The 26,726-nt window shown below is 48.0% G+C and overlaps 1 protein-coding gene across 1 annotated transcript in view; it reads right to left on the bottom strand.

The window, feature by feature from the left end:
- Positions 1 to 2,558: 2,558 nt before the first annotated feature.
- LMX1B (LIM homeobox transcription factor 1 beta) overlaps positions 2,559 to 26,726 on the bottom strand; it is a gene marked incomplete at its 3' end in the record, with an annotated part of 90,714 nt that continues 66,546 nt past the window's right edge. The window contains exons 3-8 of the mRNA XM_079324478.1: positions 11,297 to 11,529; positions 8,763 to 8,941; positions 8,324 to 8,401; positions 7,932 to 7,998; positions 7,016 to 7,177; positions 2,559 to 2,716 (exon numbers count right to left, since the gene is read on the bottom strand). Coding sequence (XP_079180604.1) covers positions 2,559 to 2,716; positions 7,016 to 7,177; positions 7,932 to 7,998; positions 8,324 to 8,401; positions 8,763 to 8,941; positions 11,297 to 11,529 — 877 coding nt within the window. The remainder of the gene's footprint in view (positions 2,717 to 7,015; positions 7,178 to 7,931; positions 7,999 to 8,323; positions 8,402 to 8,762; positions 8,942 to 11,296; positions 11,530 to 26,726) is intronic.

Consider the following 26,726-nt stretch of genomic DNA (forward strand, 5'->3'; position numbering starts at 1 on the left):
ATGCAGAGAGAAAGGAAATTGTTATTTATTTTGATACACAAGGAAACGGGGAAATGCTTGAACAGGATGGGTAAGAAAAGAAAATAATTTCACTTTCAAAATATATCCAGAGGCTCACAGCACTCAGTCAAAACCACATCCTCACCAGAAAGCAGGGAATGGTCACTTGTCAAAGCACAGGGACACGACAGCCCCACCTTCCTGGGGACAGCAGGGACAGTGACAGGGACAGGGACAGGGACAGGGACAGGGACAGGGACAGGGACAGGGACAGCACAGGGACAGGACAGGGAACACAAACAGGGACAGGGACAGGGACAGGGACAGGGACAGGGACAGGGACAGGACAGAGACAGGGACAGCACAGGGACAGGAGCGTCCCTTGAAGAGCCACCAGTGCCACCCTGAGCGAGGCTGTGTGCGGCACACGGAGACATGGACAGACAGATAGACAGAGACACACAGACACATGGACAGACAGACACAGACACACAGACACACACAGACACACAGACAGATGGACACACACATAGACACACAGACAGATGGACACACACAGACACACACACACACACACACACACACACAGACGCACAGACACACACAGAGACACACAGACACACACAGACAGATGGACACAGACAGACAGACAGACACACACACATGTGGAGCCTCACCCATGGTGCTCTCCTCACCCCGGCAGTGAGAACCTGTGCACTTACCCTGCAGATAAACTTGGCTTTCTCAAGAACCCTCCACCATGCTCAGTGCACACCTCCATGCTGGGCAATGGCATTTTTCTCTGGGTCCCCTCACGGTGTCCTTGCCATGCCTCTGAGCAGGGGCTGTGAAATCTTTCTCCAGCAGACATGGGGTCCCAGCTGGGCTCCCCGAGGCTGCCCCAGCCCCCAGCAGGGCTGCTCCCTCCCAGGGCTGAGGCTGCAGCTCTGCTCTGCCTCCTCTCCTTGGGACACCCCCAAAAGGTGCCAAGCCCCACGGGGACTCTGCCACGCTGGCCTGGTACCAGTCCTCAGCCTGGGGTTAGATTAACCAAAGCCTTGGATTTGTTTTTCAGCTATTATGGTCAATATATTAAAGGTATTTATTTAAGAAAGTGCCTATCCTGCCAATCTTTCCCCATGAGCTCTATTTTGAACACACCCTATAATTACTGATATTACCCTGGCAAATATTCCCCGTGAAGTTTTCTCTACTGAGAGCCATGACTGTACTTGTCTGCTTCTCCACATTATATTTATCACCAGGCAACACTTCTAGCTATACTATTATTCTTCAGGGTATTTTATGCCCTACCAAGGTGCCTCTGCCATACACTGTGGGTGCAGCATGGGGGCTCAGCTGGGCCATCCCTCTTGGCTGTTCTGCACTCACTCTGACCAGCAGTGGCACCTCACCTGAGCCCTGGCACTGGCCAGGCTCTGGGAACATTGCAGCCCAATACCTGAACCTCCCATCACCATTTCTTTCATAGTCTCCTGTTCCTGGCTGGTGCACACTTCAGGACTCCTGGTGTCTCAGGATAGAACTGTGCATCCTTGATTCTTGCTGAGGCAAGGCAACTAAAGGAGTGCTTAATTATTCCAGATGGACAATAGAGAACAGCTCATTTATGCCTCATGCAAAACAAATAAAGAGAACAGAATGAAAAGCACTTGTTTGCCAATCATGGTCTAGACTTGAAATTTGGCACTGCAATACTTACAAACAAATGTAAATGTTTTTAATCTCACACTTCAGAAAAAAATTAAATAAATCTGTCTTGTAAGCACCTTTAGTTTTAATTATTTAAGATCAATACTAACCTAAATGCCTCTGCCCCTAACATGCATTTCCTCTCCAGGGTCATAGACCTTTCTTACTCTGAAATCACTGGCTTTCTCCACAAATACTGTTAACCAGTTTCCTCAGTATCATATGCATAAGGGCTATAAACTAATGAGCAGATCTAGGTTATGTAGAAAAAGTGTAGAAAGGAAACAAATGTTGAACGTCACATTTACATTAACTTCTCACAGTTCAAATGGCAATTTATCCACAACATAGTATGAATCATGCAGTAAGAAAAGGAGGAATCTCCAGTTTCTTTGATTTATTTGTCATATGGTTGTCTGATGTCAGTATCAGTGGCTAAAAAAAAAAAAAAAGTTTAGACATCCAAAAGAAAGGAGGAGAGAGAGGAGGAAAAGGTCTAGCTTTCCACAAAATCCATTTCCTTTAAGATGAGGAGCTCAAACCAAACCAGATCAAAGGCTGAGGATGAGCAGGTTCTTCTGTTCCCTCCGTGCTCGTCTCGCGGCTGGCGCCAGCTGGGAGCCACGGGGACGGGGCGGGTGGAGGTGCTCTGCCTATATATGTATGTATGCAGGCATTAAAGTGTGTCACATACATACACATATATGCAAACAGAGACAGTCTTCCTAAAAAAACGCTCTTTGCAGTCCAGAGGCAGCAGAGTCAGTGTGAAGGAAGAGCTGGGCAACATATGGCTGTAGAGTCTGCACTGGAAACGTCCGAGTTGAGCCTTCCCTGCTGGACCTTCATGAGGCGAAATAGGAGCTCTGCATAGAGTACAGCCTGTCAATGGGGTTTCCTACTCTAGCCTGCATCGAGTTAACTTCGGAAGAGGCAAGAAAACAGTCGCTCAAGCTAGTTAAAGAGGTATCACTGTCGATATCATGAAAAATGGAGTCGTTTCCTGCAAATGAAAGCAGACGTTAGGCTGGGTGCTGCTCAGTGCTGCTGGCTGCAGCCAACAGGGCGCTCTGCCCCGTGCCACACCTCAACACTCTACCCTATGCCACACCTCAGCACTCTGCCCTGTGCCACACCTCAACACTCTGCCCCGTGCCACACCTCAGCACTCTGCCCTGTGCCACACCTCAACACTCTGCCCCGTGCCACACCTCAACACTCTGCCCTGAGCCACACCTCAACACTCTGCCCTGTGCCACACCTCAACACTGCCCCGTGCCACACCTCAACACTCTGCACTGTGCCACATCTCAACACTGCTCTGTGCCACACCTCAACACTCTGCACTGTGCCACACCTCAACACTCTGCACTGTGCCACAACTCAACACTCTGCCCCGTGCCACACCTCAACACTGCCCCGTGCCACACCTCAACACTCTGCCCTGTGCCACACCTCAACACTCTGCCCCGTGCCACACCTCAACACTGCCCCGTGCCACACCTCAACACTCTGCCCTCTGCCACATCTCAACACTCTGCCCTGAGCCACACCTCAACACTCTGCCCCGTGCCACACCTCAACACTCTGCCCCGTGCCACACCTCAACACTCTGCCCTGTGCCACACCTCAACACTCTGCCCCGTGCCACACCTCAACACTGCCCCGTGCCACACCTCAACACTCTGCCCTCTGCCACATCTCAACACTCTGCCCTGAGCCACACCTCAACACTCTGCCCTGTGCCACACCTCAACACTCTGCCCCGTGCCACACCTCAACACTCTGCCCTCTGCCACATCTCAACACTCTGCCCCGTGCCACACCTCAACACTCTGCCCTGAGCCACACCTCAGCACTCTGCCCTGTGCCACACCTCAACACTCTGCCCTCTGCCACATCTCAACACTCTGCTCTGAGCCACACCTCAACACTCTGCCCCGTGCCACACCTCAACACTCTGCCCCGTGCCACACCTCAACACTGCCCTGTGCCACACCTCAACACTCTGCCCTGTGCCACACCTCAACACTCTGCCCCGTGCCACACCTCAACACTGCCCCGTGCCACACCTCAACACTCTGCCCCGTGCCACACCTCAACACTCTGCCCTGTGCCACACCTCAACACTCTGCCCTGAGCCACACCTCAACACTGCCCCGTGCCACACCTCAACACTCTGCCCTGAGCCACACCTCAACACTCTGCCCTGTGCCACATCTCAACACTGCCCCGTGCCACACCTCAACACTCTGCCCCATGCCACACCTCAACACTCTGCCCTGTGCCACACCTCAACACTCTGCCCTGAGCCACACCTCAACACTGCCCCGTGCCACACCTCAACATTCTGCCCTGAGCCACACCTCAACACTGCCCCGTGCCACACCTCAACACTCTGCCCCGTGCCACACCTCAACACTCTGCCCTGTGCCACACCTCAACACTCTGCCCTGAGCCACACCTCAACACTCTGCCCCGTGCCACACCTCAACACTCCCCCCTGCCACACCCCAACACTCTGCCCTGTGCCACACCTCAACACTGCCCCGTGCCACACCTCAACACTCTGCCCCGTGCCACACCTCAACACTCTGCCCCGTGCCACACCTCAACACTCTGCCCTATGCCACACCTCAACACTGCCCCGTGCCACACCTCAACACTCTGCCCTCTGCCACATCTCAACACTCTGCCCTGAGCCACACCTCAACACTCTGCCCTGTACCACACCTCAACACTCTGCCCCGTGCCACACCTCAACACTCTGCCCTGAGCCACACCTCAACACTCTGCCCCGTGCCACACCTCAACACTCTGCCCTGTGCCACACCTCAACACTCTGCCCCGTGCCACACCTCAACACTGCCCCGTGCCACACCTCAACACTGCCCCGTGCCACACCTCAACACTCTGCCCCGTGCCACACCTCAACACTCTGCACTGTGCCACCCCTCAACACTCTGCCCCGTGCCACACCTCAACACTGCTCTGTGCCACACCTCAACACTCTGCCCTCTTCCACACCTCAACACTGCTCTGTGCCACACCTCAACACTCTGCCCTGTGCCACACCTCAGCACTGCTCTGTGCCACACCTCAACACTCTGCTCTGTGCCACACCTCAACACTGCCCCGTGCCGCACCTCAACACTCTGCCTCTGAGGACTGGCTACCAGGAGGGCTTGGAATCAGCCCACAGGGCCAGCTGGCAGCAGCACGCCCAAACCCATCAGGACCGCATTGCAATTTCATTGGGATTTTGGTCACAGCACAAAACAGAGCCTTGGCTGCCAGCAGGAGCAAACAGGGCTGGCTGGAGCAGGAGCAGGAGCAGGGGCAGGGGCAGGGGCAGGGGCAGGAGCAGGAGCAGGAGCAGAAGCAGGAGCAGGGGCAGAAGCAGGAGCAGGGGCAGGGGCAGGGGCAGGAGCAGGAGCAGGAGCAGAAGCAGGAGCAGGGGCAGGGGCAGGAGCAGGAGCAGGGGCAGGAGCCGGAGCAGGAGCAGGAGCAGGAGCAGGAGCAGGGGCAGGGGCAGGAGCAGGGGCAGGGGCGGGGGCAGGGGCAGGGGCAGGGGCAGGGGCAGTAGCAGGGGCAGGGGCAGGTGCAGGGGCAGGAGCAGGGGCAGGGGCAGGAGCAGGAGCAGGAGCAGGAGCAGGGGCAGGGGCAGGAGCAGGAGCAGGAGCAGGGGCAGGGGCAGGAGCAGGGGCAGGGGCAGGTGCAGGGGCAGGTGCAGGGGCAGGGGCAGGAGCAGGAGCAGGAGCAGGAGCAGGGGCAGGGGCAGGAGCAGGAGCAGGGGCAGGGGCAGGAGCAGGGGCAGGAGCAGGAGCAGGGGCAGGGGCAGGAGCAGGAGCAGGGGCAGGGGCAGGAGCAGGGGCAGGGGCGGGGGCAGGGGCAGGGGCAGGGGCAGGAGCAGCGGCAGGGGCAGGAGCAGGGGCAGGGCTCCTGCCTCTCCAGGGCTCTGGCACCCTGGAGCACCAGGACTGTGCTGGGGCCAGACACTGAGTGCCACGGCAGGAAAGCAGGGTCTGGGAGACATCACCGTCCTGCTCTTCACATGCACACAGGGCAAAAGTTCTACCAGTGTGACAGGACCCAGGAAGAGACCCAGCTTCCCTGGCCTCAGTGAGCTACAGCTGTAAACATGCTCTTCTTTCAGAAAATTCCACTCTATTAGGGCTGGTTTGGAACAGCACCTTTTATTTCCCTTAGCAGCTAAGATTTCAGCTTACTTCAACACTGGTTGGTACCAGAAAAAGCTCTAGCTCAGGTCCTGGGGGCTCTGTGAGAGTGTTAGTCTGGTTCTTTTTCCTCACACTCGTTGGAGAGGGCTTTGTGCCACCCCCTGCCCCCTTCTGGAGCACAGAACCTGCTCCCCCACCAGTTCTACTCAGAAAGCCAACACAACCAACACAACCACGAGACACCTATGGCACTCCATATGTCCTCAGCTCCTTACAGGACCTCCCAAACTTCCTGGGGTGCACCATGGACTTGTCTGAGTGGCAAAAGCAGTGACACAGACCCAAGGCAGTTTCCTGTTGGCCTGTGCACGCTGTGCTCAGGACATGACGCGCATTGAGCTCTACAGTGAGGCGCTCCTGGTCAGCAGAAGGGAGCCTGAAACAGGCCAGAATCACAGTCTGAAAAATCCTCTGACATTCTTTTTACATGCCACACTGCAATTGTCCAGAATCAACAACTGAGCATTTAGTGCTTGTAATGCATTTGATGTGTGGTCAAGCAAGGTGAAAGCAAACCATCATCTTGATTTGGGACAGAGAATAAAACTATGCAGGTGAAATGTCCTGTGGTAACCCATTTCTTAGTAGCTCAAGAACTGTTCTTTAACAAATCCATGCATCCAATCTGAGTGGTCTTACAGGGCTGCTTATTCATTTTGTAATGAATAGATTACTTCTCTTTATTGAAGGCACTTTTTCCTCAAAGCTTCTAAGAAAAAAGGAAAAATTTGTGAGGGAGCTAGAATTTGGTAATGTTTATTTTTCAGTGTCTTGGACAGTGGTTTAAAAAGTGGAGCTTGGAGAGGTGATATTCCTTGCTTATCATTTATCAGAGTTATACTGTGAAATTGTTTAGAAATGTGTCCAGAGCTTGAGACGAGCTCTGTTCTACCCCCTTACGTGTACAAGAAAATACACACATAAAACTGACTGGTACACATTCCCTGGTACAAATCCCAGAAAAAATATTCTAAAAGCCAGCACAGCTGCTGCCCCTGTGGTGTGTGATCCAGCACACGGAGCCAGCTACCTGGGATGTGGCAGAATGAGGCATGCCTTACCATAGGGGTTCATGTGGTCGCCTGGCATTTGTGGAGGTGTAAGACCCTGCTGAAATGGGTCTGTGCCATAACTGCTTTGCTCCATTGCTACAATCTGCTGCTGTGGTGGTGCAAGTGGTGTGTAAGATGTCATCATCCCTTCCATTCGGTTGGACATTACTTCTGCAAAGCAAGGAGGAGGCACAGTTACTGCTGGGAGCAGGGCAGAGCCAGAGCCAGCCACGGGCCCTAGCAAACAGGGCTATCCTGCCAGTCAGAGAGACTTCCCAGGTTTTGTCCTGGGGTAGAACCCTGAGCAATAAGCTGAAAGGCTTGTAATTTCTGACTACAGAATTTCTGGAGCTCCTAGGTCCTGGATCCTATCCTCCCAAAGTCTGTGTGCTCTGTGTGACAGCCCAGCTGTTCTCTGACTTCTGCTGGTCCCAGTTTTTCTGCTCTGAGTAAAGAGGATGATTTGAGGTTGCAAGGTTTTGGGGTCTGGAGTGCCCAGGGAGCAGCAGAGCAGTCCCAGTGCCCCTGTGCAGACACTGTGGGGCACAGGAGGGGCTCTGCTGCCTGGGGCAGGGCTGCTGGTGCCTGTGCAGGCTCCCAGCTCAGCTCAGCTCTGCGCCCCTTACTGCAGAAAACAAACTGCAGCACCTGTCTGGAGCACGCCCCTGGAGATTTCCTCCAGTGCAAACACCTCCATGTGGCACATTTCTACCAGAAACGGGGTAACAGCTTCTGTGTGAGCAGCTCTGGCTCTGATCCCACAGGAGAGCTCAAGGTAACCTGGGGTGGGCACTCAGGGACACCTTTGTGTCCTTCTGATGGCACGGGTCAGCACAGACCAGCCTGTGCCCTCTGAATGCAGGAATGCACTTCCACACAGCTGCAGAGTCCTTCCCTCTCACTCTGCTTTCTCACAGACCCCTACCTTGTCCTAGTCGCTGCGAGTTCTGCTGCTCCTGCTGCTGTTGGTGCCTTCGTGCCAGCTTTTTCATCTGCAAAAGGCAGAACAGAACAGTCCCATGGCTCCAAATGCAACCATTTTGTTTCCTTACAAAGCTCTCTGCAAACACCAGTTAACACAGACTATTTATAGCTACACACACACAGTTTCAATTCTAAGCTTAAAGATTTCAGTTTCCAGCTCAGATTTGCAAGCAAAATTTACTCCCAACCCTGAGCTGCTTTGAGTGAATTGAATGTCTGTGTCTGGGAGCTGCCTTTGCAGTGTGTGTGCAGAGGCAGAGCAGCAGAGCAGCCGTGGGGCTGCAGTGCTGAGGCTCAGCCTGCAGTTGGGTTTGGGAGTGACAAACAGCCTACCTTTGCTCTTTGGTTCTGGAACCAGACCTGCACCACTCGCACGCTGAGCCCCGTTTCAGCTGCCAGCGTTTCTCTGACCTGCAGGAGGAAATGCTTAATGGTGCAATTTTTCATAAGTTAAAAACCCCCCAAAAAACACTAATCAGTTTTGTTAGGAGGAACATTTGTGCTTACAACAAAAATTGCACGTATGGAATTACTTTTTAAAATTAATCATATTTTTGCATAGTGTTATGATAGTGCACTCTGACTAGTGCACCCTGATGGTGCTGCCAGTTCTGTAACTGCTGAACAAAGAGTCTCAGCTGGGGAAAATGACTCTAAATTTTACCCCTAGAGGACTTATGTGCAGGAGGAGCTCTCTGCTCCTGCCCCAGGAAGGGGCAGGGCTGTCTGGGCTGAGGGGCCAGGGCTGGCTCAGCCCTGCTGAAGCACCCACCTTTCTGCAGGGCTTAGAGGAGACCTCAAAGGAAGCTTTGAAGGCTCGTCTCTGCTGGGTGGTGAGAATTGTCCGTGGTCGTTTGGGCCTTCTGGGGTCCTTCCCATCATCGCTTCCCTTGCCTTGGGTTACTTGGCCTTTGGTGGGCTTCACATCTCCATCCTCATCATCACTCTTGACTGGTGAAAGAAGGATATGTAATTGCACTTGTTCCACCCAGAGCACAGGGTGTTTGAGAACTGCTCTGCAGTCACCTGGTTCAGCTCTTGTCTCATGGTTATTTGAACAGCTAAAGCAGCTGTGGGCAGGAAGAGACACTCAGATCTTAGCTCTGCCTGAATCAAATGCCACAAAAGCATAAAAATGTTTTCAATTTTTAGTTGAGGACATGGGATGGATCAGGGGATGGAAAATCAGAATATACTTCAGTATTTCCAGGGATTCAGTATTTCCAGAGACTTGTGCCCTTCCAGCACTCCTTGGTCCCTGCTCACCTGTGCTCACCTGTGCTCACCTGTGCTCACCTGCTCCAATCTCACCATCAGATAAACACCTTTACCTTCACATCCACCCAAACACAGCACAGATCCCACTTACTGAACACTGCTGTGAATGTTTGGAAGCTCCAGAGATAATACTGAATATCAGTTTTGCCATCTCATTTCCACTTCCCACAGAAAATATCAGTAATCTTCCTCTGTGCATTAAAATGTGTGTATATGTACAAGCACAAACTTCTCTTTCTCAGTAAATACATACAAGTATCTATGTGCTTGTGTAGACCAAAGACATTCTTTGTATTTTCTATAATTAAATTCTGAATACTCATACAATCTGGTGATATTACATGTATTAGAATATTGTCCTGGGAAATCTCAAGCACAGTGGCAAAGGTTGAGGGGTAAATACACATTTTGTTGAGAAAATCAACTTTTCAACTTGGCATATTTTATTTGACCAGACTACTGATTTTCTTCCAGCAAACACTATCACATTATTATGGGAACTTCAACATGAAGAAACACACTGAAATTTTTTATATACTGAAAGACTTTTGGGAATCAACAAATTAGACTTTAATTCGTTTTAGGGTCTGATTATTATGCACCTAGCAGTCTAATCACCTTTTACTTTAATAAGCATCTTTGGCCTAATGATTAAAGAGAAGTTCAGTCATTTTAATAACCACGACATTATTAACTTTCCAGCATGCCATTTCTAAGGAAAGGTTTGTGAGGATTAATACTGCTCATTGGAGAGTTACTTTTGTGTCCAGTGGATAAATATTTGATTGAAGCAGCACACATTCTCAGCCAGGGCTTTGCAGATCGTGTGCTCTCACACAGACCCCTGGGAGATCAGTGTTTTCACTGTGCTAGACAATGGGAGACAAAGAACTTATTTAATTTGTCAGCTTGTTTTTCAGGTTTGGGTTTGACTAGCAGAGAATAATGAGGGGAAAAAAGCATCTCCAGGAGTAAGAAACTCCCCTTTGTGCCAAAGGGAAATGAAATTGAAACCAAGACAGGTTTGTGCTGCCTCCTCAGTGCAGAGCAGAAGGCAGATCTGCCCGAGGAGGGCCCAGCCCTGCTCCAGGCTGGTGCCAAGGCAGCTGCCCCTGCCGTGGGTGAGGACAGCAGAGGGGAAGTGTCTGTGCCAGCCCAGCCTGGGGACACCCCACAGCAGCTGGGCAGGGGTTTGGTGGCACCAGGGGGTCACAGGGGGTCACTGAGCAGAGCACCCAGGGCCCTGCCAGGGCAGTGTGACAATAACTGGGACACTCCTCCAAGAATGGCCCTGCCCCACACATTGCTGCCTCTGCATAGAACTTTGACTGGAGGCATTCCTGATGTGGAAACACAAATTTTAGCAGTGTGGAGAATGTGACTTTCAGATTAGAGATTAAGGAAAATTTCTGCTGCCTGTTGAAATGGAGTAACACATTTTCTCATAAACCAGAGGCAACCAGGTTATTTGTACATGTAATGGAATGGTAACTGTTGATTTTCTCACATATTTTCTTGGGAAACAAGTGTGAGATTATCCCACATCTCAGTTACTTTGATATTCTCTTCAGTACTTCTGTGTTGCACTTGCAATCCCTCTTAAAGGAACTACTTGTAATTGGCAGAGAGATTCCTCTCAAAAATCATATTACTGCTGTGCCCGTTTCCCTAGCTTAGTGCTGAAATTGCATGTGCAGAAGATCCCCTGAAAAATAACTTGAGTGGCTGGAAGAGCAGCCTACTGATGGCTCACTCGAGTGAGACCTGGGCTGGCTAAAGTCAGCCTGATTCATGCTTTATGATCATACAGAAAAACACTTCAATGAAAGCAAAAAGATTTTGTCTTTTACTAAGCAGGAAGTTAAGGAAGGGAGATAGGGAAAGCAGACAGTCAGTAGGAATGTGCCTGCAAATTTGCATAGGTGGCACACGCATATAGATGAAGTGAAAATGGATGTACTTTTCTGTAGGAAAGCTCTACAGACTCACGCAGCTTTTCCAGTCAGAGCAGGGGTGGGAAAAGCTCACCTGAGTCCGAGTCGTCTGGGCTGACCGAGCTCAACAAGTCCTTCTCCTTCTCATAGTCGCTTTTGCAGAGCAGCTGCCCTTCCTTGAGGACAAACTCGTCGCCTTTCCTGAGCTGGCGCTCGCACACGCAGCAGCAGAAGCAGCTCAGGTGGTACACGCACTCCAGGGCGCGCATCACGAACTCCGTCGGCGCGATCTTCTCCATGCAGCCGCTGCACTTGGCGGCGAACAGCCTGCGGGAACAGGCGGAGTCAGGGGAGAAATGGATGGGAAAGGCAGCGGTGAGGGGAGAACCGGGGGGGAAAGGCAGGAGTGAGGGGAGAAATGGATGGGAAAGGCGGCAGAGACAGGGGAGAACCGACGGGGAAAGGCAGGAGTGAGGGGAGAACCGGCGGGGAAAGGCGGCAGAGACAGGGGAGAAACCGGGGGGGAAAGGCAGCAGAGACAGGGGAGAACCGACGGGGAAAGGCAGGAGTGAGGGGAGAACCGGCGGGGAAAGGCAGCAGAGACAGGGGAGAACCGGGGGGAAAGGCAGAAGTGAGGGGAGAAATGGATGGGAAAGGCAGAAGTGAGGGGAGAAATGGATGGGAAAGGCAGCGGTGAGGGGAGAACAGGGGGGAAAGGCGGCAGAGACAGGGGAGAATCAGACAGTGCCCTGCGTGGGTTTGCATGCAGCGATGTCTCCAAATGGATCACACTGCACACAGATCACACTGCACACAGACCTCAATCCCCTTGGTTTTGCAATTCCCTAAATCATCTTTCCTGGGCAAAGCCCACTAAGATCTGTCCTTATCAAAATGAGAAACAAACGGGAGATCCCAAAGTTGTTAATTGCTTAAACCCAAATATATTTTAGTTCACATTTGAGAGGAAGGACCAGACCAGCTCATGCTCTGTTTTATACAGGGTCTCTGGTTTCAACACTTAAGCCCTACTCTGAGCAGGTTTCATGACTTTCCATTTTTGGTATTGTCTGTCTCTGAGGAGGCTGATAAACCCAGAAATGAGTGTGAAATGTGCTTTTGCTGAGGCAGAGTCAGCACGTGAGTATACACACATGATTGTGCACATGCAATCAATAAAGAGAGGAGTGAAATAACACAGCTTTTCTTTGAATGTTGAGTTATTCCAGAACAACCTGTCTCTGAAGGAAGTACTGTGCATTTTAAATGGTGTGAAACATCCTTTGGCAGAGATAGGCAGTGATACAATCTGTCAAATTACCAGTATAATCACAGACTCTAGAACACACACTGTATCCAGACTAGTTCTTATTAATGCTCTATAAACCCTGTCTTTCATCCATCATTAATTTTCTAGGCTTAAGTTAGAATTATTTAGATTAATTTTATTTTGCTTTTCTAATGGCAACTGGGAATCTCCCTAAGTGAGATTTCAGAAAAGGGCTGCCTCAAATAAAGACAAATTGCTGTTACATCCCTGTGTCACATGGTGTGCTGGTGATTTGAAATTCAGTGTCTTTTATGGCAATACATCACAGTGCAAGGTGCGTGAACATTTACATTTCAGCAAGGAAATGAACACCACCGCACCAGTGTGCTCACAGAAAATAAAATTAGATTCTGCCTTTTAGCATGGGGTACGCTGACTTTTTTTCTATCATCAAAACTGTGATTTTTCACAAAAAGGCAATTCTCTGTGATTTTAGGAGGCTGAGGCTGTGGTAGTTATTCTTTCCTCCAGAGCCTCCATTTTGTCTGACTGAGGAGTGCAGGAAAATGGCAGAAGGAGCCCTCGGCAAAGGGCTGCAGTCAGAGTGGGCAGGGGGGAAAGCAAATGGCAATGGGGACACACACGGCATCCAGAAATGACAGAGGGACGGGAACTGGGGAGTTCCCAGCTGCACCTGGTGACTGCACCTGGCTGGAGCAGTGCACACCTCGGCACGGCCACAGCCCAAAGGTAACAGCAGTGCAAGGTGCACCGAGCAGCTTTTCCAGGTGTGTAAGGAATTAAATCTATCAAAAGGAAACTGATGCCACACAGGAGCCTGGGCACTGCCATGAACAGGACGGCTTAATCCATACACTGTTTGCTTTGTCTGAAAGGTTCTGCCTTACAATGCTTTAGCCAGCATATTCCTAAGCATAAAATATTTTTATCTCTACACAATTTTATACCCGAAAGGATTAACACACAAAGAGGATAAAAAAAAACTAAAAAAACAAAACAAAACAAAACAAAACAAAACAAAACAAAACAAAACGAACCAGAAAAAAACCCCAGTGCACTGAAATAGTTCTTTCTGTTTAACTGCCTAAACTTATTTGACCCATTTAAGCAAGCCTGGCCTGTCTGTGGGAGGGATGTGCTCAGGATGGGGCACAGCTGGAGCACTCAGGAGTGGCAGAGCCAGTGCAAAGGCTCCGTGCCTACCTGTCCCTGCTCTGTGCCCACCTGTCCCTGCTCTGTGCCCACCCTGCTCCCCTTTGCCGTGCACATCTCCCCCGTTTCAGTGCCCAGCTCTGAACGTGGAGCGCTCCCGCACGCTCCCCAGAGCCGCTTGGGCTGTGGGATCGCTGTGGGATCGCTGTGCGATCGCTATGGGATCACTGCAGGATCTCTGTGGGATCACTGTGGGATCGCTGTGCGATCGCTATGGGATCACTGCAGGATCGCTGTGGGATCACTGTGGGATCACTGCGGGATCACTGTGGGATCGCTGTGGGATCGCTGTGGGATCGCTGTGCTATCGCTATGGGATCACTGCAGGATCGCTGTGGGATCGCTGTGCGATCGCTATGGGATCACTGCAGGATCGCTGTGGGATCACTGTGGGATCACTGTGGGATCGCTGTGGGATCACTGTGGGATCACTGCAGGATCGCTGTGGGATCACTGTGGGATCACTGCGGGATCGCTGCGCTGCCTTCGGCTGTGCCCCAAGCAAATCGCACAATGCACCACCGTCCAGGGGCTGTGAAAACACAAACCCAAACCGTTTACGGATAGTTTGAAGAAGAAAAGCCCCGGAAAGCATAAATCCACCACACCTTCCCCCAAGAGGGACACGGAGGTAACACGCTCCCTGTCCTGCAGAGCGCTGCTGCCCTGACCCGCTCCTCTGCAGTCATGCTGCCTTAGCAAGTGTTTGTGTTTTTTCCTTTTCTTCAAATAAATATATCGAACGTGAACAGAAAATACTTTGTGTTATTTACTGGCAACCGACTGTTCCTGTAAAGATGGTGCTTTTGCAGCCGTGCTTCCCAAGGCAGCCTTACAGCTATAGCAAATTACACTGTCATCAGTGTATATTAACTCGTTCAAATGAACATTGAATTGCCCTGACAATACTGCACGGACTTCACATCCTGTCAAGAAAATTCCCTCCCCTGTACACAGGTACTTGGTATTATAACGTGCATTCACAAACACACACAGAGCATTGGGTTGAATTCCGAGATTATAAAATTTTCATTTAACCTATCTTATAGGGTGTTTATAGGTATTTTTTCAGCTTCCCAAGAGGAACACAAGGTTATGCACTCTTTTTGCACAAGGCAATCTCACAACAGGAAACTAATCTTGACAAATGACCAGACTTTGATAGCTGTGATCTAAACCACTGCTCGTTAGACTGTTCATTTTATAAACGAATGGTAATAAACCTGTTGGGAAGTGTAGGATAGCAGGAATACTTTACAGATCACCCCTTTGCAGGTTTCAATCAAAGCCATAAATTTGAAGGGGAGCACACAGATATTCTGTGCCGAGACAAAGACTGTCCCACACCAAGCACATTTAAAGGATCTTTTTTTTTTTGCTTGTTTTCTATACATTTTACAAATAATTTGTGTAACTCTGGCTTTTTACCCCCACGGCTGATTATCTCCAGCTCTCTTAAGCTAATGTCAAACCTCAAAATCCTTGGATGTGTTAAAGTGTGTGGAGAGTGGAAATCAAATGCCTTTATTAGAAGCCGCAGGAAATCTCCGACTCCTAAGCACAACGAAAACATTCCAGAGAAAACCGTTCAAAGAGGACAAAGAAGGAAAGCAGAACAAGAAAACCTTGTTTTGAATCAATGATTGCGGAGTTTTATAAATAAATTCTGTTGCCTGGACAATTTTGAAAGACAACTCAATAGGTTTAGGAGTTTTTAAGTGTGTTTGTCTCTATGCCTGGAACACTTGGGGGACTCAGCCAAGCTAAAGCCCAGAACAATGGCCTGTCTGTCCATCAGAGTATTTACAATAAACGCTGGGAAGCAACTTTACAGTACTAGATAATCAAAAAGTCTTCACCAGCTAAAACTGTGTGAACCTAAATGAATTTTGCATACGTATCAGGGCAATGCAAATGCTAAGACTTGCCCTGACTTTGAGCAGTAGATGAAAATGTTCAGCAGTGGAAGAGGCCAGGGAGATTTAATTTGTTAGGGTATCCCTGTGAGGGCAGGCTGAGTCAGAAATGCTTGGGAACGAGCTGTGCCTTCCTGCCTGGCACAGCATCTGGAGCACAGCCCTGATTTACGGGACCCGCCAGCCTGACCCTGCTCTGCTCCTGAGAACCACAGCTCTGCTCTTTGCTCTCCTGGTGCCCTGACAACCCATCCTTTACCTTTCCGCAGCTCAGCCAGGTCCCTCATTTCCTCCTCACTGTGGACAAATAGATTTTAATTGCTTTATTATAACTAATTTAATCTGCTGAGAGATGTCCGCATGCAGTGTGAGATTTGCCGTTCACATTCAGCGTGGTTCAAGAGGTTTGTTCTACAGGACAAAGGCAGCAAAGGAGACTAATTCAGTCAGGTTGTTTATTTACTGGCCTCTGCATGGAGCAGTAAATAGGAAGTTATTAAGCTGTGTTTGATGTGTGCAAGAGGACAGATGCTGCTTCCCACCCACCAGAGTTCCCCTTTCTGCTTTGTTCTGACATTTGGTGCTGCAGCAACCACAGCAGATACCTGGCTTTTCTTTATTTATTCACATTTATATATGTGCCAAGGCAGTGTCACAGCCTTTGCCAGCAGTCCCTGGGTGTGAGGTTTTCCCTCTGCTCACCCCCTGGGCCACCCCTGCTGCCTGCTCTGCTGCTGGGCTTTGCTCCACACTCCTGTGCTGTCAGCAGGGTACAGCTAAATACAGTCTTATTTTCACACAACTGAGTTTTATTAAAGAAAATATTCAATTACTAATGAAAGATAACTCTTCTTTGTTCTTTGGGATAAATTTTGATACTTCTTTCTTTAGACATAGGATTGGAAAATAGTATTTGTGGGGTTTTTTTAGCACAGGACTCGAATATTTTTTGTAGTGTCTTACAGCTCGTGGGTGCTTATAAAATGGAAAACCTATTGCTTGGTTGCACTCAATTTGGAACATACAGAGCATTCTGAATGCAGTAAAGCAGAACAGGAATATTATAAATTTATTATTTGAACCCCCCTACCCCTTTAAAAAGAAATAATAAATTTAAAATATTTTCCCTGCAGAAGAAAAATTACATAGTTTATTAAAGCCAATTTCATAACTGAAACTTCGGTATAACATAGATAATTACCTTTCATCAAGTAGTAATAAAATGTGCAAAATTTAAAAGTTTCTAGGAAAAAACCCTGTAATATTTATAGAGAAACTAAAACAAAGAAACCTTTTTCTTCCTCAGGAGAACTGAGGAAAATATTTATTAACCCTCTACCCACAGGTGCAGTAGCATGGACATGAGCTACTGGTGAAAGCTTGCGTTGAGTCTGTGCTTCACAACGTGGATTTAGACTCACAAATTACATATTCCTATCACAAATTACATACTGGCCTTTTCTCCATGCAAATATTTCACCAGTACTTCTGTGAGGAGTGCTCTGCCAAGACAGGCTGGTGGCTCAAACAGCCAAAGGGAGCGGAGCTACCCTGCCCAAAGCTGCTCTGGGCAGGAGCTGCAAAAGCACAAAGACACACCACTTAAAGCTCACAGCCTAAATGCAACTTGCTCAAGTGGGACCAGAATGACCTAAATAGTTACATCTCCCTTAACTACAAAGTACAACATAAAATGCAAAGTGCAGAGCAGTTTCTCGCTTTGAGCAGAATGTGACAGAATGAATTCTTCTCTTTGCTTAATTTTCATCCCCTAATTGACCACTTTGTTCAGCTGTCTTCCATCACTGCCATGCTGTTCTATTTTATAGCATTTTTCCATACAACACTTTGATGGAAAAATTTATGAAGAATAGAATTATTGCTGTTAGAAGGGAATTAAAACAATTTTTCATTTACAAAGTCACTGATATTGCTGTACTGTGCTCCACCTTTGGGAATCCAATTGCTCTTCTCAGCTACTCCCATTCCTCTTTATAGCACGGCAATTCCACTGTACAGATTATGGCTGCAATTTTCTCCTAATCTTTTCTGTAGAACAGAAACTGTTATAAAAGTTAAGGGCACCAATTGAATTGATAAAACTGGGGCTGCAATTAAGAAGACTTAATGAATTAACAAAATACGATGATTTTGTTAGAATTATATTTCTAGGCAGTGCAAACATTTGTGAAATAATGTTATTTTTGTCCATGTGTTTCAAAGAGGCTCAATGGGCTCGTGCTGCTGTTTTTTGCATTCTCTAGATCACACCAATGGGCTATAAAAACATTGCATTTCTTGGGGCATTTGTGCTTCTGCCACAGCTCTACCTGCTGGGAGCCAGTGGCCACCGAAACAAACTGGGCACTCCTTCTTTTTTCCTTTGGATTTTTACTCAGCTATTGACACAAATTTAATTAAATCCACCTTCATCTTCTCCCTCTGCGCCCTCGCAATACCCAGAGGATGCTCCAGCCTCTGCTCCACAGATATCCTATCCTCTGGTTCACTAAATGGCAACTGAATTTACATCACCAACAACACAGGGAAAGTCTTCTAATGCAATTGTGATATGAGATTTCACCCTAAAGGCCCCACGAGCAGGGAAATTGTCCTGCTGTGATTCACTGGCCTGGTCTTCACTTTTGCAGAAAAAAAATAATCGTGTCAAAGCAATTCAAATGTAATTTCTAAGTTATTTCTTGACTGGCAAGAATGACTTAGGGAAAGAATTTACACAAGGCTTTCCTGGCAACTAAAAACATCAAGAGGAAGAAACTTTATTTGCCAGCATAAAACAAAATCACTTCCTGTGCCTGCTGCAGCGATGCTGGTGGAGAGCTTGTGCCCAAACTCATCAGCACAGCCAATTTAGCAACTGATTTGCAAGGGAAAGATACCTTAGTCCTGTGGTGTTAATGTCTTTGCAGTGGGGGGTCTATTGCCAGCCTCTCCAAACTCATCAACACAATCTATTATTAATACCCAGAAAGGCTTTATAGTATCTTTATAGCACCAGGCAATGAAAGCTCTGTGGTGTAATCTGTTATCTATATTGCAAAAACATGTGAAATAAAACAAAACATAGACACTTCATAAACAAAATGTTTCATCTATTATATCTCTCTGCCTCCCCTGTATATAAAGCAGTGGGGTGCAGGAAAGGCATTCAGAGAGATTTGCTGTTAGATGTGGCACTGCCTCCTTTTTAAATTCTATTTGTGTTGTGGCAAATTTTACACTGAATGAAAATTTCTGCTTCTTTCACTGAGCTGGAAATATCCGAACATTTGCAAAATTAGGCTGTATTTTGTCAGCAGAGCAAAAGGGATTGGGGCAAAATAAAGCTTTGAAACTGCTGCAGGAAAACTCTCCTGAGCAGAGAGAGGAGCAGCCCAGGGCCAGGAGGGGAACAGCCTGGGCAGTGCCAGGTACAGGTGTCAGGGCATTGCCAGGGCAGCAGCTGAAGAATTTGTCTCCAGCAAGCAGCAGCAAAACCAAGTGCCCACTGCAGGCAGTCATTTCTCTGCAAAGCATTCAAGAGCAGAATTGGAGCACTCGGATCTTTTCTCCTGCTGTTGATATGCATGACAATATTCAGTGGGAAAAGCCCAGAATTACCCTACCTTTAGGAACAGACACAGTTAGAGACATCATTTAACAGCAAACAAACACACAGTTTAAAATCCAAGAAGGTTTTGTTCCAAATAACCAGACTGAGGCAAAGGTGGAACTGAGAGGGAAGCATGAAGCAGTTTATGTACTTGCTGCATGTATGTTTGCAATACAGTAAGAACCAAAAAAAGCCCTCAACACAGGGCTGTGTCTTATTTCCCAGATGCCTTTTTATGTTCTTTGCCTGTTGAAAATAAATTGTTCTTTTGTAGTGTTTGTCTTTTCAGTCCAACTGTCAGCTATTATTTTTCTATTTCCTCTTTTTGTCACTTTGCATTATTTTTGGTGCTGTAATTCCCATTTGTTCCCACTCCTATCTTCCTGTCTCCCATTGTTCCATTTTTTAATCCCCAGTTTTACTCTTCTTTGGCTCTTTTTTGGCCCATTCTCAGTAGGGTTTGAGAGAATACCCAGGCGTGACTCCCTGCTATAGCAACCACACCTCCCCAGGAAAGCCACAACAATCTCTTCGGGAGGAGGAAAGTCTTTCACAAGCTGGCAGCAAAAGTAAATCCTTCTTCAAGGAACAAGAAGGATTAGCAGGGAGCAGTGGGCTGCAGACTTAACCCTACCCTTCATTTCTTTAAAGCACCAGTCACTCAGAACCCTGCTGTGATGTACAATTAAACAGAACCCAAAAAAATCCTGAATGACACAAGAGCAGGATTGTGTAAAGGTTTAATTCCACTTTAATACCTTTCCAAGTTCAGAACTCAAAGATAGCAATTTAACCCAAGAATCCCCATCCGAGCATGAAAAGTTGCGGCTTGTCTTACAAAAGTTCCAGCTATATTCTGCTCTAAATCGTGCTCTTTTAGGCTGACCCTTAATGGATGAAATTCTTCCCCCCCAATCATCTCACAGGGTTTCTCTTTATAGCCCTTCTTTCACAAACTTTGTTCTTCTGATAAAAACAGGAGACTCTTACCAGAGGCACAGAGCTTTGTAAAAAGCACCACTGGAACAAGAAAAGGAGCACGAAAAACCCCAAGACTCAGGTAACTGGAGGTGTCTGCTGCAATGCCTGAGAATGGTAATTTATTCCTGTAATGTGAAGTGACTCTTACTAAGCTTATGCCAATTACTTACTATTAATATTAGGATGGAAAATAAATACTCCTCTTAATACAGGGTTTTTTGAAGACTTGAAACATCTGATTCATCTTTTTTAAATTAAAGAACAGACGAGCCTGGTTGTTCTAGTATGGATGACAACTGAAGTTGTTCTGTAAACTGTATTTTTAAGATTTGACACAGAACTATGAAAACCTCCTGGCTTCTGTAAGGCCAAACACGGTTGACAGAGTCCGAAGACTGAGCTATCAGCATCTGTGTTTGTATTTAGGCTTTAGTAAACTGGATGCTCTAAACCCATGCAAAGAGATTTATCAGTCAGCAGGGCCCTACAGCACGCCCAGAGCCTCCAATGTCTGCACAGGTTTTAAACTATTCCAGCAGTCAAACATTTATAACACAGGACACTTCCACATGTGTGAAAATGAAATCCCATTAGACACCAACAACATTATTAGGCATGCAAAGAGGATTATTCCTTTAAGCTCACAAGGCTGAAAGGTTTGTCTAAACATTTTATTAACTTTTTCAGATTTTTTTTTAATTAAATGAAAAGTTATAAGTAGGTCAAAGCTGAAATACTTAAATTAAATACTACTTAACTTTTGGTTAAGTGTATGTATACATACTATACACACACACAGAGAAAAAAATAGAGATGCCTGTTAGAGAAAAAGTGTACAAAATCCCCTCATATCTTACCAGCACATTCTTTTCTTTCAGCAAGAAAATTTGTATGGCTTGGAAATGTTCTATAAAAACACAAAAATTTACATGGTGTTGCTCAGGGTTCCATATACGTTTCCAAAAATGAGATGCTGTGTTGAATAACTGAAAAGAAATCCTGCTCTGATTGCACTGTCCTTTATACAGAGTTGACAAAGCCCTTTTTAAAAAACACAATATTTGCTGAAATGCATTGAAGTTTGCTCACCAAGGGCTCTGATGTCCTTAAGAACACGTGTTAAAGAAAAACAAGGGAGGAGAAGCTGTGCCAGCTTTTGCTCCAGGTAAGTGAGATGCAAAACTGGAGTGGGGCTGGGTCCTCCTTCACAGGGAAGATGATTTCAGAATCGATCAGCTCCATGGCAGATCAATCCTGGTTTGGCATTTAAGGGCTGCTTGTGGCTTCTCCCTTTGTTATTGGAAGAAAAACAACTCTCAGTTTGGATCTCATCCCAGGACAGGTGCCAGGGCCAGGAGCCTGCAGGAAGGTGAGCATGTAGAAGGTGAGGGTGTAGAAGGTGAGGATGCAGAAGGTGAGGGTGTAGAAGGTGAGGGTGCAGAAAGTGAGGCTGCAGGACAGGTAGGTGAGGATGCAGAAGGTGAGGGTGTAGAAGGTGAGGCTGCAGAAGGTGAGGATGCAGAAGGTGAGGATGCAGAAGGTGAGGATGTAGAAGGTGAGGCTGCAGAAGGTGAGGATGCAGAAGGTGAGGATGCAGAAGGTGAGGATGCAGAAGGTGAGGCTGCAGGACAGGTAGGTGAGGATGCAGAAGGTGAGGATGCAGAAGGTGAGGCTGTAGAAGGTGAGGATGTAGAAGGTGAGGCTGCAGAAGGTGAGGATGCAGAAGGTGAGGATGCAGAAGGTGAGGATGTAGAAGGTGAGGATGCAGAAGGTGAGGGTGTAGAAGGTGAGGGTGCAGAAAGTGAGGCTGCAGGACAGGTAGGTGAGGATGTAGAAGGTGAGGGTGTAGAAGGTGAGGATGCAGAAGGTGAGGCTGCAGGACAGGTAGGTGAGGATGTAGAAGGTGAGGGTGTAGAAGGTGAGGATGTAGAAGGTGAGGGTGTAGAAGGTGAGGCTGCAGAAGGTGAGGATGCAGAAGGTGAGGATGTAGAAGGTGAGGATGTAGAAGGTGAGGATGTAGAAGGTGAGGATGTAGAAGGTGAGGCTGCAGAAGGTGAGGATGCAGAAGGTGAGGATGCAGAAGGTGAGGATGCAGAAGGTGAGGATGTAGAAGGTGAGGCTGCAGAAGGTGAGGATGCAGAAGGTGAGGATGCAGAAGGTGAGGATGCAGAAGGTGAGGATGCAGAAGGTGAGGATGTAGAAGGTGAGGATGCAGAAGGTGAGGATGCAGAAGGTGAGGATGCAGAAGGTGAGGGTGCAGAAGGTGAGGCTGCAGGACAGGTAGGTGAGGATGCAGAAGGTGAGGATGCAGAAGGTGAGGCTGTAGAAGGTGAGGATGTAGAAGGTGAGGATGTAGAAGGTGAGGCTGCAGAAGGTGAGGATGCAGAAGGTGAGGATGCAGAAGGTGAGGATGTAGAAGGTGAGGATGCAGAAGGTGAGGGTGTAGAAGGTGAGGGTGCAGAAAGTGAGGCTGCAGGACAGGTAGGTGAGGATGTAGAAGGTGAGGGTGTAGAAGGTGAGGATGCAGAAGGTGAGGCTGCAGGACAGGTAGGTGAGGATGTAGAAGGTGAGGGTGTAGAAGGTGAGGATGTAGAAGGTGAGGGTGTAGAAGGTGAGGCTGCAGAAGGTGAGGATGCAGAAGGTGAGGATGTAGAAGGTGAGGATGTAGAAGGTGAGGCTGTAGAAGGTGAGGATGTAGAAGGTGAGGATGTAGAAGGTGCAGCTCACCCTGCCCGTGCTGGCCACACACCACACGCTGCTCCTGTCCCTGACTGACAACGGGCCCTGAAATATTCCAGATTTGCTTCTAGCACTGCATGGAGCAGGCAGGAAATGTAGAAGCTTGGGTGTACAAGTTAATGAAATATGGTTGGGTGAACATAAGCTCTTAATTTAGACAATAACAGTTACTGCCACAGTGTCTTTGTGTCCGCTTTATGAAAGTCATAAACTCTCCAAAGAAAAGCAGAAGCTATTTCACCCTGATGGTCTTTGACTCCTCTCACTACCTGCTGGCACAGTTAGAAAGTATCAACTGCCTTTGAACAGATTAGGACCAAGTTAAAGTGTGACAACATCTTAAGCTTTCTCCACATGTTGCCAATGATTTCCAACTAAAGATGTTACCCTCATCACTTCTGCCGCGATGATAAGAATCTACAGCCGGCTCACTTGAGGAGATAAAGGCAGTTCAGCAGGAAGTATAAACTACTCCAACTTGCTAAGCTAAGTGGCTGCGTGTCCCAAACTAGCTGAATTTTTTTCCTCTACAAAGCACAAAATCCTTATCATTAGGGGCTTAAGCTGCTTTTTATTTTGAGACAAAAAGAATACTGTTTATTGGCATCCAACTCAAACCAGCTGTAAACAGTCGCTTTGATGAAGAAGCAGCCACAACTTCAGCGTGCCCGAAGGCACAAACCCACCAAATGCCAATCATTAAAGGAAGAATGTAAGGTGTATATAGGGTCAAAAGAAGGCCAAGGGACATTTGCAACCTCAGGGATCTTGGGTAGCTGACTTTGCCTTTAGAAGCAGAAGAGGCATTGAAGCTGCTCTGCTGCATGACCTCTCTCTCCAGCAGCAGCTCCGGGCTCAGTTTGGCTCAGCAGCAGCAGACCTGCAGTGAAAGGCTTTTCTCCAGCACTGTGGGAGACACATCCTGACCTTTGATTTTCAGAGGTAAATTCAGAGATCCTGGGCAGCTCCAGGGGCTGGACCCATCAGGACCACGCAGAAGGTTCTGGCAGCAGAGTCCAGCAAGTGTCAACAGACATTGGGATCACTGGTGTGCAGGTAATTTTAACTCTTGCTGTAACTTTCTTCACGTAGAAACATTTTACTGGTTGCAACAACTACTCAAATTAAGATGTGCCACCAACAATTCTGGTGTCACAGCCAGACTAATGTGAGCCCTGACAAAGTGAAATGCCAGCTGCTCTGGGAGCCCAGGAGGGTGGGCTGGCACCCACTGCTAGCCCTCTTGCTGCCCCTCTTCTTCCTCCTCACCCCTCTGCCTGGTAGATGCTGATGTCTCTCAGTTGCTCCAGGCTTCCTCCCACTCCCCAGCCTGGCACAGGGTGGAAGCTTTCCCAGAAAGGGTTTCAGTACAGAAAGGCAGTGCTGAGTGTGGGGTTCCTGGTCCTTTATAAGGTCAGCTTTTCAGTGGGAACCCAAGTGCTGAGTGAACTCAGCTTGCAGCTTGCCCAGGCAAACCAGCCCTCACTCGTGCCACACAGCTGGCATGATTTATAGGAGCATCTTGTTTTTGGAAGGGTCTGGTGCCCCAGAGATGTGGCTCCTCCAGGAACAGGCTCAGCAGCTCCTCCCCCTCCTCCCAACGCTGACGAGATGCACACCAGCATTTCCAGTTCCTCGGGCACAGAGAGGGTGCATGTCCTTGCCCATCACATCCCCACAGACACACAACAGATACCTTTGCTTGGGGGATTCAGTTCAGAGGTGCTGCCCGGGCTGGGAGCCCTCCCCAGGCTCCTGGCAGCCTCTCCCTGGCCACGTCTGCCCCCAACACCCTGGCACTCCTGCTGCCCTCCAGAGCCACCGTGGCACTCCTGCTGCCCTCCCAGAGCCACCAGACTGTCCTGCTGCCCCCAGAGCCACCCTGGCACTCCTGCTGCTGCTCCCCCATCTCTTCACCCACCACAGCCCAGGAAACATCTCTGGCCCTCGCTGGTCCCTGCCTGGCTCCAGCTCACTGCAGTGCAGTGGCTCCTCCCAGGTACTCCCACAGAACTGGAATTGCAGGTATTATTTTGGGCTCACATGACAAGCAAAAGGCAGTAGAAGGTTTGCAGAGCTGTTAAGATTATACAGCATTACATACATAATACAAAAAGAGTAAGTCTTCATGATTTATTCTGTTAAGAAATTTCCCTATATAAAACACCAGAATTTGATTTTTTTTTTTTAAAGAGACAGTGGTTCATCTTTATTGTCACATTGATATCTTTATAAACTTAGTCTAGTGATCTACAGGAAAAGCAAACCAGACAGCTCTGTATTTATGGGCATATTTTAAAAGCCTCTTATATTTAACAACTGTATTTAGCTGTGTTAACTGTGAGTTGCAGTAATAAAGGCTCTGCACACTTCAATACTAAATTAAAAAAAGTTCTGCTGTTCAATAATACATAGATGCTGTTTTTTTCATTACTCTTTAATATCATTTCCATTTAGTTTATAAATAATTGTAGCTAGCTAATGAAACGAAATAAAACCTGCCTCCAACCCATTCCCTGGAGCAAACTAAACTCCTTTTTTTAAAGCTTCTTAATCACCGCCCAGTTCTTACAAAATTAGCATAGTAATGGGCTTTAAATTGAGCCTCTTTGTTTTTTAATTAAGCTCCCAGCAGGTAAAAATAAAAGAGATTATTGAAGAATATGCCAACCCTAATAGCCTGCAACTCTTTTGACAATTAAAAAGATCCTATGTCAACCCTTTTGGGGAACCCTGCAAACTAATTAGTCACTCTGAGGCCCAAATCCATCCATATAACACCCAGAGACACGGTGAAGCTGACCTGCTGGTGGGTGTCCAATCCTGCCCCAAGGGGAGCAGCCCGGGGAGATGCCAGGAGCCACAGCACTGTGTGCCAGCCAGGGTGGCACAGGGGCACTGCAACCTAACCATAACACTAAACTCTAACCTAAACCTAACCCTAACCCTAATCCTAAACCTGACCCTAATACAACAATAACCCTAACCCTAACCCTAACCCTAAATCTAAACTTAATCCTACCCATAACCCTAAACCTAACCCACACTCTAACCCTAAACCTAACCGTAATCCAAACCCTAACCACTCCCCAAACCCTAACCCTAACCCTAACCCTAACCTTAACCCTAACCCTAACCAAAAACGCAAAGCCTAACCCTAAACGCTACCCCTAAACCAAACCTTAACCCTCACCATAACCTATACTTAAACCAGCCATAACCCTAACCCTAACCCTAACACTAATCCCAACCCTAACCCTAACCCTAACCCTAACCCTAACCCTAACCCTAACCCTAACCCTAACCCTAACCCTAACCCTAACCCTAACCCTAACCCTAACCCTAACCCTAACCCTAACCCTAACCCTAACCCTAACCCTAACCCTAACCCTAACCCTAACCCTAACCCTAACCCTAACCCTAACCCTAACCCTAACCCTAACCCTAACCCTAACCCTAACCCTAACCCTAACCCTAACCCTAACCCTAACCCTAACCCTAACCCTAACCCTAACCCTAACCCTAACCCTAACCCTAACCCTAACCCTAACCCTAACCCTAACCCTAACCCTAACCCTAACCCTAACCCTAACCCTAACCCTAACCCTAACCCTAACCCTAACCCTAACCCTAACCCTAACCCTAACCCTAACCCTAACCCTAACCCTAACCCTAACCCTAACCCTAACCCTAACCCTAACCCTAACCCTAACCCTAACCCTAACCCTAACCCTAACCCTAACCCTAACCCTAACCCTAACCCTAACCCTAA

This window comes from Erithacus rubecula (genome assembly GCF_903797595.1).
Source record: "Erithacus rubecula genome assembly, chromosome: 21".
In the NCBI taxonomy this organism is placed as follows: Eukaryota; Metazoa; Chordata; class Aves; order Passeriformes; family Muscicapidae; genus Erithacus; species Erithacus rubecula.